The sequence below is a fragment of the Hippocampus guttulatus genome, chromosome 6, assembly GCF_054856545.1.
Source record: "Hippocampus guttulatus isolate MCC_2025c chromosome 6, RoL_Hgut_1.0, whole genome shotgun sequence".
Classification (NCBI taxonomy): domain Eukaryota; kingdom Metazoa; phylum Chordata; class Actinopteri; order Syngnathiformes; family Syngnathidae; genus Hippocampus; species Hippocampus guttulatus.
Genome location: NC_141266.1, coordinates 20,953,056 through 20,966,365, shown reverse-complemented (window position 1 = coordinate 20,966,365; position 13,310 = coordinate 20,953,056). Strand labels below are relative to the sequence as shown.

Here is a 13,310-nt window from a genome sequence, read left to right as displayed (position 1 = left end):
ATACGCGTGATTCACACGGAGTGCAGATTACGTAACAGGCACGTGAATGTCACTGAAGCCAAAGAGGGCCACGTTGTTTGAAACCGCCAAGGCTGACGTAACGCCTGCGTGCTCATTAGCGCTGAATGGGGAGCGTAGGGGGGCTATTTGTCTCGTCGTGACAACATGGCGGGGTTCACTCAACCGTAAATTCTTTGTTGTCCGGGCAGGAGTGAGCGGAGTCTGGTCAGGTGGCGTCGGCTCGTGAAAAACCACGCACAAGTGGGCTCCACTTGGGTCGGGACGGAGAAGGTCGCTTCCAAATGCAGCGCACGATTCGTCGTGTCAATCAACGTGCCTTCTACACGCTTGCCTCTTCATTTGACGATCGATTAGTTGCCGACGAATCTGGACACGGCTCGTGAGGCGACATTTCATGCTTGCAAAATGCTCAAGTGAGCCACCGTACGAGTTGCTCAAGATCTGAATGTTTGGTTTTGACTTAGAAGTTCAAACTCAACTCACTTAACCGCAAAAACAATCTTCAAAAAACAGCCTTCAAATTGTTGTTTACTCGAAAACAAAGACAGCTACACTCTTTGTATTACAAAAAAAAAACTTATTTTCCCACAACATCACAACTTGAGTCAGGTCATTTTGTTTTGACCTTGTAATATTTGGACCTGACCTGTGGATAAATTGAAATTTTCCTTCCTGAACTTTCCTCTTAAGTTGAGGAATGAAAGTTCTCAATTTCTGATTGACGATTTCACTATTGCCTATGCTTCTGCGACTGAGAGGGCTTTGTATTTTTTCGATGTTATTGAGTGGGGAAAATTTGCAAACCACCCACCGCTCGAAACATTTGTCAAGGACTGAGAAGTTCCAAAAGGCAAGAAAAGTCCCACCGAGCGTCGACGCCACGCAACAACCTAACGCGAAACATCACTTATCTCACTTCCTTTTCCTCACGGGGGGAAGTCCCCGCCCTCTTTCCTCTTTCGGCTCTCCACGCCGCTGTTGGAGTTTCCCGCCCATCGAAGGAAAAGTCGCTGCAGGTGTCCACATGACGGCGGCAGGCGGGTGAGCAGGCCCGAGATCCTCAACTTGTGTAGGTCCTCGTTGGTCTCTTCTGCGCTCGCAACAGCGGCGTCTGCGTGTGAGCGTCGCGCCATGCCAAAGTTCGTCCCGGTGGGCCACGCCCACACGCCAGCGCAGCAAAATGGAGGATGCCCGGCGACGCCGATGTGATGGCCTGCCACGCGCGGACACACGCGGGTGACCTTTGAACTGAGCGCTCGCAACCAAACGTCTGGCGATTACGATGTTGGTGAAGGTCACCCACCTGCGTGACGTACAAGACAGCGGTGGACACGCCCTCAACGTCCGACGATGACCTTGTCGCACGCAAGGCCACCAAAGATGCCGCTGATGCAACGACAGGATGTCACATCATCAAAACTGGCTGTCAATCAACAAGCTTACATCATACGTGTCAAACAGTTGATAGGCGTGTCATTCTCATATCATTTCATCAGTAACGGTAAAGACGTACCCCACTTTTGAAAATCATTTAGTTTGACAGATGAGTCTTTGAATTGTTGGATGAAATGAGTCCATTTGTCTCCGGACATCATGTTCTCAAATTTGAAATCATCAATCACTTCTTAAAAACACAACTTCACGCCTGGGAGACAATTACATCAGAAACCAAGACAGCACAAAAAAATTCAAAAAAAAAAAAAAAGTGTCTACCGTTACTGACGGAATTACAAGAAAATGAGCCACACATACGTGAACATCCGACATGTAATGTTTGCACTAACTTGGTCCCCAGCAGAGGGCAAATGAGAGGAAGTACGCCAGCATCCGCAAATCCAGCGCCCGGAAGGACACCCGCTGCTGGTTGCCAAGGTAACCGTGTGATGTCACCACGCGCCGGTAAACCTGACGAGATTTTCCCATGAGCACCTGGGGCAGGAGGAGCTATGTTAGCGTGTTTGTCCGTCACGTGGTGCCGTCGGCGTGTCATGCCCGTCAACGTGCTACCTGGCATGTTCGCGGTTCACATTAATAATTGCTCCTTTTTCACATTGTGGTCGAGGAATGTCACATGACGGGTTCGCGTGTCCGTTTGGAACGCTCGCACGGCATGTCAGCGTGTCACATGAATTCGGGATATCACATGATGTGCTTGTGTGTAATGACAGTAGCATGGCGTGTCATGTGACGTCTGGGGCATGTCAACTAACATGTTAGCATGTAATCACGTGATGTGTTAGTATGTCGCATGGCAGTCTTAGCAAGTTTTCACATGAAGTGTGAGCGTGTTGTATTAGCGAGTCAAGATGGCGAATAGGCATGGGATGGCACATGCTAGCATGGCGTGTCACATATTAGCATGTACGTTCCCTGACATGCTAACGTGTCAGCTGGTGTGTTACCATCGTCCTGTGACAGGCTACTTGTCAAAGACCTGTTAACTGATAACATCAGGATGTCACATGGAGGTGTGTCATGTCAAATGTAAGCGTGTTATGTTAGCGTGAGGTGTCGGCGTGTAACGTACTGCACGACATCAGCACGGTGTGCTACGGCACACTGCATGACGGACTCACCATCATCCCGACGAGTGTGAGGGCGAAGGCGGCGAGGAAGACGGCGCCGCAGTAACCGAGCAGCAGGCGGCAGGTTCTGATTGGTTGTTCCGCGGTGACAGGAAGCACGCCGACGGGCATCAGCAGACATCTGCCATCGCGTGTGCATGTTCGCAACATGGGTAAAACACATAAACCGCACGTACGTATGTGAGGCCAGGTGGCACACGCATGCTCATTTTTCTCACCTGTAGGCGTCGCTGCAGTTGCCCGCACAGCCGCCCACGCGTGCTTGGATGAAGATGGGCGCCATCAGGAGAGGCGGAATCACGCTGAGTCGAGACACAAGGTGAGCATGTCATCACGTCACACGCTAGCGGGCTAACAAGCTAGTGGGCTAATGAGCTCAAACTCACCCAGAGAGCAACGCTGTCATATTGGTGGTCGGGATGGCTCGCTTGGAAATCTGAGGATGAAAATGGCACATCAAATCAAAACAAAATGGATGTGCGGGGATTATTTCTATATCATTTGATCTCTAGCAGTGAAGACACACTCTTGTGAAATTGATTTTTAGCTTTACCAATGTTAATTGATTAAAAATGTACACATCTTGTTTTGTTGCTGTTGTTGTTATTTATGTGTGTGTGTGTGTGTGTTTTTGGTGGGGGGGGGGCGGCACAGGTGCTACCTGAGCAGGATTCTGGTGAGGGACACACCAGAAGTTGAGACGCAGACGAGCATAGACGTTCCACATGTAGTTGAGCGTGTAGAAGAAAGACGCCATGCACACAACCTGACACACACACAAACGTGTCAGGCGGACAACAATGTGACACTTTCTGTGCCAGACACTCAACAGAACATTTGGGTCACACGGGTTTTTGTTGATGTTGCCAGACTGGGGCGCACACACACACACACACACACACACACACGTACACGCACACGGAGCAAATAATCTTTTTGGGACCTGTCGCGCGGCATGCAGTCGGTACCAGGCGAGGGCGCCAGCGTGCCACACGAGTAGAGCGCCCCCTAGCAGGCCACAAAGGGCGAGCAGCAGGTCGGACACCGCCAGCTGAAAAAGCGGTCGCATCTACAACGAAACCACAGCGACGTCAGCCACGTCAGCTTCGCAGGCGCTGTTTCGGCCTTCGTGCTCACCTCGGACGTAGCCCCGCCCAAGCGCCGTGACGTCACACAGGTGATGATGGAGGCGGAGCAGAGAGCGCTGCAACGACAGTGGAAGCCTGCTTCGTGATGCGGCCAATACTCATCGACGGCAAAATTAGAAGCGTTTGAAATCAACTGCAACCGGGGGTCTCAGTGGCTCCCTCTAGTGCTTGGGTGACCAAAGTGGTGACCACGAGGACTACATGAATAGCCCTCGGGGATGTTCTTAAAAAACTCACTAGTGAATTGTGATGTTCATAGACTGTTGTAGAAATCCTTATTTTCAACATGCGAAAACTGTCAGGGACGTATTTTTTTTTTAAAGTTGCATGTAGTTTTTGTTTCCTAATTATTGAGAGAAACATCATTAACATGACTAGTGTCAGAAATGAATGGTTCATTGTTAATAAATCAAACAAATATGATTAAACGTAATTAGACCAAATATTATTTCCACCGTGTACCAAATTTGTAGCCAATCACCCTGATCTGTACCCAAGATTTAGGTCTTATTTTCAAAAAGGTTGATGATCCCTACTCAGTTGGAAGCTACGTTTTACTTTGCTTTGAAATGTCTTTTGTTTCAAAATTTACTTTTATTGATGGGAAGCAGGCGGCCCGGTAGTCCAGTGGTTAGCACGTCGACTTCACAGTGCAGAGGTACCGGGTTCGATTCCAGCTCCGGCCTCCCTGTGTGGAGTTTGCATGTTCTCCCCGGGCCTGCGTGGGTTTTCTCCGGGTACTCCGGTTTCCTCCCACATTCCAAAAACATGCGTGGCAGGCTGATTGAACGCTCTAAATTGTCCCTAGGTGTGAATGTGAGCGTGGATGGTTGTTCGTCTCTGTGTGCCCTGCGATTGGCTGGCAACCGATTCAGGGTGTCCCCCGCCTACTGCCCGAGGACAGCTGGGATAGGCTCCAGCACCCCCGCGACCCTAGTGAGGATCAAGCGGTTCGGAAAATGGATGGATGGATGGATGATGGGAAGCACATTGAGTTACCTTCTTTATGAAATGTGCTACAGACATAAAGGTGCCCAATTGTCTTGGAATAACCTAATTTGTTCGGTTTCACGTTACGATGAAGCCGCTCTATCAACACATCGGAACCACTGAGAGCATCATAAGTGCTTGGAACCAATCGATAAAAGTTTTACAATCGCAAGTCACCTGATGAGAGCGATGACGACGTGGATCCACGGCAACACGCTCAGAACCTGCACACACACACACACACACACACACACACACATACACATACACACGCCAGATGACAGCTGCGCTGAAAGTCATTCAGAACCGAGCACTGGCTTTTGTCAGGTGTCAGTCACGAGGAAGGCCCCCCCCCCCCCCCACTCCCCCCGACCACCATACCTGCGTCCATTCGTGCGTTCTGGTCGTGTTGTGCATGCTGCCCATCGGTCTGTCAGTTCGTGGGTATGCATGTGGTGTGCAACTTGCCTATTTATGACATTGACAGGCCGTGGCCACGCCCACAATAGGCGGCCAAGCGTCCTGCCTGCGCGCAGTGCCCCCTGGTGGACTTCATGTGCTCCACAAATCAATGGAAGGGTTGTAATTAAGGTTTGACAGCCTGCATTACGGGGAAAAAATGGATTGGGATTGAAGTTAAAGTTTGAATCAGGGGTTAGGATTTCCAAGTATTGCTTTAGGCCAGGACAGTTTTTTTTTTAAGACGGGTAATTGTTTCTAATTATTGTGAGCTTTCATTTCAGGCTTGGGTTAGGGTTTCGAATCAGGGCTTCAAGCCAAGGTTAGGTTGAAACCCTAACCTTGTCTTGAAGACACTGATAAACAGTTTTCACATTGTCATAATACGCAAATAAATAAATAAAATCAGAAGCTAACATGCTGTTATGCTGATGATTTTTAATTGAAGATGAGAAATGTTGATTTTTGAGGCGCCCAGCGCGTCAGTCGCACTTTTCAGCACTTTGGCTCGTCTCCTCGCCGGTGATGGCGCCATCCTCGGCGGCTGCTGTTGTGGGGTCGTCAGTCTCCGCAGCGGTTGCCGTGGCGGCCCTCTCCTCAGCACCTTTCGCCGCAACGGTAGCGTCCTGTGCAGCGGTGGCGCCGTCCTCGGCGGCTGCTGCTGTTGTGGCGTCGTCAGCCTCTGCAGCGGTTGCCGTGGCGGCAGTATCCTCAGCAGCTGTAGCTGCGGCGGCGGCGGCGGCCCCTTCCTTCGCCTGGTGCCTTTTAACGTGCTTGCGGAAGGCCCGCGCCCCGCTGAAGTTCTTGCGGCAGATGCGGCAGAAGTAGGGTCGGCTGGCGTCGTGCACATCCACGTGGTAGCTGAGTTCGAGCGGTCGGCTGAAGGCCTTGTGGCATACGGGGCAGTGGTGGCGCACGTCCGAGTGCACCAGCATGTGGCTCTTGAGGGAGGTGGCCTGCTTGAAGGTCTTGGCGCAGATGTGGCAGGCGAAGGGCCGCGCGTCGCCGTGCAGCCGCTGATGGCGGCGCAGCGCGCTGGAGAAGGTGAAAGTCTTGGTGCAGAGCGTGCAGGCGTAGGGCTTCTCGCCTGTGTGGATGCGCCGGTGCTCCTTGAGATGCACCTGCTGCGTGAAGGTCTTCTTGCAGGTGGCGCACTGGAAGGGTCGCTCGCCCGAGTGGATGCGCAGGTGCTTCTGCAGCGCCGATGCCTTGAAGCAGTCGCGGCCGCACACCGGGCACACGTAGCCGCGTTTGTCCTCCTTGAAGCACCGCGCTGCCGCTGCCGCCCTCGTTCTCGTCCTTGTCGTCGCCATTGTGGTGCCGTCCGATTCTGAAAATAGACGCCGGCGGGGACCCGTGAAAAGGACAAATGAGCAGAAGACAAATAGGATCAGGGTAAAGACAATTGAGGAAAAAGATCAACATCTTAATAGAGAGGACAAACACCAAGAAAATAAAGACACGAAGATGAAGGCAGGATCTTGGAGGTGGCGAGAGGTCTGCGTACGTATGAGGGCGGGGCTCCAGGCTTCTTCTTCGCCATCAGAGTTGATGAGACCGTTCACCGTTTCCTCCTCCCGCTGCTCTTCCTTCCTGGCATCCTGGTTGCCATGGTTACCCGGAAGCTGCTCCTCTTTGGGAAAAGCCTCCTCCTTCTACAGATGACATCATTATCATCATCAAGATGGCTGACCATGCAGCAGAGGCTTTTATCCCTGGACTTCTATACGAATGGACTATCAGAGATACCAATCAGAGATCGAACTGAGAAGAGAACATTTAGAATCCCAATTCTTAGTCCTGAAATGTGCATGTAGCCCGTCTCCCAGACTTCTTGGGACAACCAGATGCCACACGCGGTGTCATTTTTGCCACAGAGACAGAAAATGACGTGAAAATGCCACAGAGAAATTAATTTCCTATATTTAAGTTAGGCCCGCTAATCGAGTGGCAACGTAAAATGGCCGCCAGTGAATGATTCCAAATGTAACGGCATTTCTGTTTGGTCTACAAGCAGACTTCTGAGGCCATGATGAGATCTCAAGAAGACAAATGTCCCACCTGAGGTTGCGTGACTCCGTCTTCCATATTGGTGCTGTTGGCAGGAATCGATGTCGTCGTCGTCGGTGCTGGCACAGGTATGGCAGGGAGGTCCAAGAGGTCCTGGCGCTCGTGCGTCTTGATGTGCTTGCGCAGCTCGTAGGGCCTGAGGAAGCATTTGGTGCAAATGTGGCAGCGGTGCGGCCGCTCGGCCGTGTGGATCTTCTCGTGGGCCTTCAGGTTGGTGGCGTTGGCGAAGCTTTTGCCGCACACCGAGCAGCCGTGCAGCCGCGTGGCCGCGTGGACCTCCAGGTGCTCCTTCAGCTTGTACGGCCTGGAGAAGATGCGACCGCACAGCTCGCACTCGTGGACCTTCTTCTTCTTCGTCTTCTTCTTCAGGCGCGCCGACCGCTCTGCTGGAAAGAAGGGAGAAAAGAAAGGGCCTTACGGCGGCGATCCTCGAGCGGCACGCCAACCATCAAAGCAGGTTGAACTTTGTTTTCATTCAGTACGTTTGTTAAGTACAGTTCAGTTGTATTTCACTTTTAATTTCGCCGAATTTGTATTTCAGTTTGGAGTTTTTGTTTCTGTATTTATGTCAGCGTAGGCATGGAATTCAATCAAATTTATTGACTGGTGGACTTCATCAGCTCACCTGGACTATCACCGGGGGAAACTAATTTTTTGTCGCAGGCTACTTTGAAGTGAAGGTTTTTCCTCTGAGGGTCGTTCCGACTTTGAAACCAAATCAGTGTGTTGTCGTTTCATCTTATTCTTACATACAGTATATACACCAAATTAATCATTACTGGTTCTGAAACCAGAAATCAAGGATAATAGTTTGTTCACTTATTGTTTTGAGTTAATGTCAAAAGGGCCAAAAACGACTCTTGCAAAAGCTCAAGATGATTTATTTGACAGGACAATTTGAAATGTTGAAAAAGATTTTACCCAGGATCGTGGAAGTTGATACATGATTTGCTTTTGGGGGCCGGATTTGGCCCCGAGGGCTTGAGTTTGACACCTGTGCTGTGGGTCGGGGGGGGGGGGGGGGGCGTCGATTCGTCTCACCTGGCAATGAAGACCCATCCTGCGAGTGCTCCTCTTCCTCGCCGTCTTGTTCGTCGTCCTGTCGGCACGGCGATGGCAGCTTTAGTCATGTTAAATGGATGACGGCGTACACGCGTATACACGTCGACTCCTCAATGGGCGGGTTGGACTATCACGGCGATACGTCAGCTCACCCGCCATTTTGGATGTGACAAATCTGTCACCTACAATGTGTACAAGTGCGATATCAAGCGCAAATACAACGTACGTGTATACTGTATTTTCTAATGTCGTCACGACGGCCATGACGGAAAAAGAACGAGGCTGATGCATCTCAGTGTATCCACTCGACCCACTTTGCCACATCCAATATGGCATGCGGGCGACACCCGACGACATCATCACCGCAGCCACCAAGGTAGCGACTCACCACGGCGTCTTCCAGATGTTTCTGCAGATGCTTGCGAAGCAGGCCCGGCCGGTTGAAGCTCTTGCTGCACACAGAGCAAGGGTGCGGCTTGCGGCCGGTGTGCAGCGTGGCGTGGTCGCGGAAGGCCGACGGCGTGGTGAAGACCTTGCGGCACACGGCGCAGGTGTAGGCGTCGCCCGAGTGCGTGCGCTGGTGCTCCGAGCGGCCTGCAGTAGAGGCGAAGCGCTTGGGGCAAAGCGCGCAGGCGTACGGGCGCTCGCCCGTGTGCACGCGCTGGTGCTGCGGAAGGGGAAAGAAAAAAAAACAAACAAACGCAGATGACAGGAATTAATGGGTGGAACTGGAACTTTTTCGGACAGGCGATGCTCACAAGAACAAACCTGCAGAAGGTATCGTCGCTGCAGGAAGCCGCGGCCGCACTCGTCGCACGTGTGCTGCTTCTGCGGGGCGTGGCGCAGGCGGTGGCGTCGCAGGCAGCCCAATTGGGCGTAGCGGGCGCCGCAGTCCTGACAGGCGTAGGGCTTCTCGCCCGTGTGCACCCTCTGGTGAACCTTGACGTTGATCTTCTTGCTGAAGCGCTTGCCGCACACGCCGCAGGCGTGCGGCTTCTCGCCAAAGTGCGCCGCGATGTGGTCGGACAGGCGCGACGGGCATGAGAAGTCGCGCTCACACAGCGTGCAGTGGTGCCGCCGCTTGGGAGGCGCCGCCATCGGCACAGAGACGTTGCCTGCCGGAAAATGCACACACGCAGCCACGCCGCGATGTGAGGGCTGGTCATTTCGTATCAATCCCTCAATCAGTGATCGGTCAAGTGTGGCACTCATAGCACTGGTTACACACAGGCTCCCTTTATTGGTATGCAAAAGAATCTGGCGACCACTTCAGCGTGTCGTCCGCCTTTCACCCGAAGTCATCTGGAATAGGCGCCAACACCCCACAACCCTGAACATGGGATGCGGGATTGAAAATGGATAGACAGACTGACATTTGCACTTTATTGATATAAAATTTGGGATTCATTCTTGGAAAAGGAAATCCATATTCAAGATCTCAAGATTACAACTTTCAGAATATCACTTGTCTTGTTTGTGATGAACATTTAGGTCAACTAAGCAACTGTATTTTACCGTTGGCCCTTACAGTGGTACTTGGGGAGCTAATTATTTTTTTGGGGTGCAACTTCACATTCCAGCAGCACAACAAAACGTAGTCATTACCTTCAGCCAGCAAATTTGCAAGCTTTTCTTCTTCTGGTTGCTCTTCCATTTTCACTTCATTCATCTTCTCCACTCAAGGAAAAAAAAAGGACAAATTCCAAATGAACAGCAGTCACAATATTTAATCAACAACAAATGTTTTTACACTAAATTATAGCTGGGTGACGATTGGGATGCTTTTTTTCCCTGTCTAATATCAATTTTTCTATCGCTTTAAACGGACGGTTTTAAAGCATCTGTACTGAAAATTAAAAGAAACGAGAGCGCATCAACATTTTACTCAGATATCAAGTAATGTAAATGTAAAAACAGAAAAAGAAGAACATAGAAAAACAGTCAAACGAATGCACTGTGAGGCAAACCATGGATAAATCTGATTTTAAAAAGCCGTTTGTGAAGCAAAACGGAATGTTTAAAGCCTTGCCACACATGAACAAATTAAAAACAAACATTACTGATGCCTCACAGTAATGTTTGTTGGCACCTGCTCACGTTTAGTAACGGCGACCTTATCAGCCCTAAAAAAAAAGCTCTCTCAACCAAGCACAGAGGTTGGCGAGAAAAAAAGAAAACGCTTTTTAAAAGCTCGTGGAAGCTAACGCCAGCTAAAGGCGGCTACTACCCAAAGCAGTGGCACTTAAATGGAGCCGATCGGTGTTGAATTTTAAAAATCGAAGCGAATAAAACCCGAAGGCAGCTGACAAGCGTGCATTAAAAAATGAATTTCCCGTGTAGATGACGTCGAACACACGGTCGCGATGATGCTAACGCTAGCTAGCTCGGCTAACGGCGACGTGACGCGTCTTGTCAGTCAAGCAAGGGGGGGGGGGGTGGCGGCACACACACTTTGCAATCACCTCATAATCCGGATTGTGTTCAAGGTTGATCAATTAATTACCTTTAGGGAGCAGCGCAGCGTCCTCGGAGGAACTGTTTTGGCGTCGAGTCGTCAGTTTGCCAGCGCCCACATGCCCGCGCACGTTGTCGGACGCTCTCGCGCGCACGCACCCTTGCTTCAGTCATTCTTCGAACTACGTACGTACGAGACGAACACTGACAACCTCATTACTGCATCCATTTTCTGCGCGAACATTTTTTTTTAAATCAATAACTAAATAAAATAAGGCTCTCCTCGTGAAGGTAACGGGTGAGCTGGGGTCTCTATCTCAGCTGACTTTGGATGACAGATGTACACCCTGGACTGGTCACAAACCAATGTCATGCCACATCGACAAACATTTGGACTGATCACCATCTGATGGTTGGACCTTTAGTCAATTGTCACTGGATACATGCAATGAATAATGATTTCCAACACACTGCACGATGTGAACAGTGGTATTTTATTAACCCATACCAAAATGGGTGCCTTCAAGTGACTGGCATGTCATGGCGACAGACGGCAGCAACATTGTGAGTACATGAAGACAGCATCCATTCTTTTGGTTTGCTCGTACATGTGGTTCATGTTTTTGTTGTTTCTTTGGGAAGCTCCCAAAAAGTTTGTGTGGGATGACATTTCCGGATGAACCCAAAATGCTCAATGACCCTTAGAGGTCAACTTCAATTGTCCTTGCGTCAACTTCTGGATGCATAGTGGATCTAACACAGTTCCCCCACTACAAATGCCTTTCCAGCCAGAATGAGCGAATGATGTCGAACGGCTGCCCACGCAGTCGTCACCGTCGGCAACCGCGTGCCTTCACTGTTTCTTCTTGATGACGTGCGCGCAGTCGTATTTGCCCCTGACAATGGTGAGCTTGACGCCGGGCAGGTCCTGAGTACGGCCGCCCTGCACCAGGACCACATTGTGCTCCTGCAGGTTGTGGCCTTCGCCCGGGATGAAGGCTACCGCCTCCTTGCCGTTGGACAGGCGCACGCGGGCGCACTTCCTGTTAGCCGAGTTGGGTTTCTTGGGCTTGCGGATCATCGTCTTCAGGACCACCGCCTTCATCTGTGGCTGGCCAAAGGTGGCGCCTGGCGCCTTGGGCACGGGCTTGGGCTTCCCCTTCCGGTGCATCTGGTTGAGGGTGGCCATGGACCGGCTTGCCAGGGGGCATGTCCATGTGCCGACGTGCTGGGATACTACACGCACACACACACTCATGAATACAGTGGTACAGGGCTGCACATAAACATTATTGGAATATGAATGAATGGCCTTTTGACAATAGCAGACGTTATTCTCAGATGAATTTATCAGCAACAAAAAAAAACTAAGAACTGACGATGAATTAGAAAACTGCGAAAGTCATTTTCTTTCGCAACTTGCCTTGAAAGAAGGTCGTGACCGCCGTCGACCTCAAACCTCGCAACAGCGACATCACTGAAACGCACCACAACACGGTTGATTACGTTGCAAACATGAAGCGTCTATCTCAGTGATACTTTGGGTTTCACACACAGCTCTAGAAGCAAAAACAGTTTTTTTCGATGCACCGAGTCAACAGTCAAAAAACAAGAATATGAACAATAACAAACTGCTTCATTCATTCTCGTAATTGCATTTAATTACAAATGTGATATCTGTGCTTAGGTGAAGTAAAACTATCCATGCTTACTGATTGCGAAAAGAGAGTAAAGCGAATCTCGCACAGACTTCGTCAAAGTGATTTTTTTCAATTATGGTATTCGCGTTGAGGACAAGCTAACACGTCCTTGTGCTAGCAGCTAGCAGCCGGCATTGGCCCAGCAAGCAACCAACCTTGGGACGACGTCATGTCGGGGACTCAAACGACAGCCACGCGGTCGGCGGTTACACTTTCCACGGCCAAATGAGTCCGCGTCGCAACATTTCCAGCAAAACACACACACACACAAAAACCCAACCAAGCCGACGACTAGCCAGGAAGTCACTAGAGGCCGTCAAAACGGGTGTACTTCCGGGTGAGGGGTCGACACAAATCTTCGAACGAAACACTCGATAAAAAAATAAATAAAATCTATTTTCTCCATCCATATTATACAGCAAATGACTAAATCCAAATGAAAGAAAGTTGAAATTTTTTGAATAACAATATTTCTGTGTTTAGTTTTTTTAAATAGTTTTGTAATTTAAAATTAAACTGAAATTAAAGACAAGCATCTTCATTGGTATGTCATATTTATGTTGATGAAAGGTAATGCTAACCATTAAAAAATGAAACGTGCCGCATGTGGGTGGAATAGAAATGGACTGAAATGAAGTTTAAGTGGGGAGACACGAGGACCTTGAGCCAGCTTCAAGGCTAATAGTTCTGACGTCATCACCTGGATTGCTCCCAAGTTGGTGTGCAATAAGAAGAGTGCAGCCATTGATTCCTTTTGGCAACCTTGCCATTCTAATCAGCTCATCTGATAACACGACTGGCCAACACATCGGCCTTTCCAA

At 50.0% G+C, this 13,310-nt stretch overlaps 3 protein-coding genes across 11 annotated transcripts; all 3 read right to left on the bottom strand.

Moving 5' to 3' along the window:
* Positions 1-532: 532 nt before the first annotated feature.
* Positions 533-5,620, bottom strand: tmem116 (transmembrane protein 116). Its single transcript, XM_086114133.1, has 11 exons — positions 5,126-5,620; positions 4,922-4,968; positions 3,744-3,810; positions 3,550-3,675; positions 3,268-3,372; positions 2,993-3,042; positions 2,825-2,908; positions 2,598-2,727; positions 1,806-1,950; positions 1,325-1,407; positions 533-1,234 (listed from the first exon to the last, which is right to left on the bottom strand). The coding sequence occupies exons 1-11, from the start codon at positions 5,168-5,170 to the stop codon at positions 1,082-1,084; spliced, it is 1,035 nt and encodes a 344-aa protein (XP_085970259.1). The 5' UTR covers positions 5,171-5,620; the 3' UTR covers positions 533-1,081.
* A 1-nt stretch (position 5,621) lies between these two features.
* Positions 5,622-10,954, bottom strand: LOC147204115 (uncharacterized). Of its 9 annotated transcripts, XM_086114131.1 has the most exons (9): positions 10,839-10,928; positions 9,941-10,007; positions 9,564-9,665; positions 9,104-9,450; positions 8,724-9,002; positions 8,315-8,372; positions 7,265-7,659; positions 6,711-6,858; positions 5,622-6,533 (listed from the first exon to the last, which is right to left on the bottom strand). In XM_086114131.1, exons 4-9 carry the CDS (start codon positions 9,431-9,433, stop codon positions 5,686-5,688), a joined length of 2,058 nt encoding a protein of 685 aa, XP_085970257.1. In that variant the 5' UTR covers positions 9,434-9,450; positions 9,564-9,665; positions 9,941-10,007; positions 10,839-10,928; the 3' UTR covers positions 5,622-5,685. The 9 variants fall into 9 exon arrangements, with proteins under 9 accessions (XP_085970257.1, XP_085970255.1, XP_085970251.1 ...); XM_086114129.1 differs by lacking the exon at positions 9,564-9,665 and having other exon boundaries at positions 10,839-10,954; XM_086114125.1 differs by having other exon boundaries at positions 9,104-9,665.
* A 310-nt stretch (positions 10,955-11,264) lies between these two features.
* Positions 11,265-12,805, bottom strand: mrps12 (mitochondrial ribosomal protein S12). Its single transcript, XM_086113639.1, has 3 exons — positions 12,645-12,805; positions 12,213-12,266; positions 11,265-12,025 (listed from the first exon to the last, which is right to left on the bottom strand). The coding sequence occupies exons 1-3, from the start codon at positions 12,658-12,660 to the stop codon at positions 11,643-11,645; spliced, it is 453 nt and encodes a 150-aa protein (XP_085969765.1). The 5' UTR covers positions 12,661-12,805; the 3' UTR covers positions 11,265-11,642.
* Positions 12,806-13,310: the final 505 nt, after the last annotated feature.

Coding starts and splice junctions, on each gene's coding strand:
- tmem116 (XM_086114133.1), bottom strand. CDS start 5,170: ATGGGCAGCATGCACAACACGACCAGAACGCACGAATGGACGCAG. Junction 3,676..3,743: donor TGGGCGGGGCTACGTCCGAG/GTGAGCACGAAG, acceptor GTTTCGTTGTAG/ATGCGACCGCTTTTTCAGCT. Junction 2,909..2,992: donor ATGACAGCGTTGCTCTCTGG/GTGAGTTTGAGC, acceptor GTCTCGACTCAG/CGTGATTCCGCCTCTCCTGA.
- LOC147204115 (XM_086114123.1), bottom strand. CDS start 9,547: ATGAGTGCCACACTTGACCGATCACTGATTGAGGGATTGATACGAAAT. Junction 9,003..9,103: donor AGCGACGATACCTTCTGCAG/GTTTGTTCTTGT, acceptor CCCCTTCCGCAG/CACCAGCGCGTGCACACGGG. Junction 6,534..6,710: donor CTGGAGCCCCGCCCTCATAC/GTACGCAGACCT, acceptor GTCTATTTTCAG/AATCGGACGGCACCACAATG.
- mrps12 (XM_086113639.1), bottom strand. Junction 12,026..12,212: donor GGTCACGACCTTCTTTCAAG/GCAAGTTGCGAA, acceptor GTGTGCGTGTAG/TATCCCAGCACGTCGGCACA.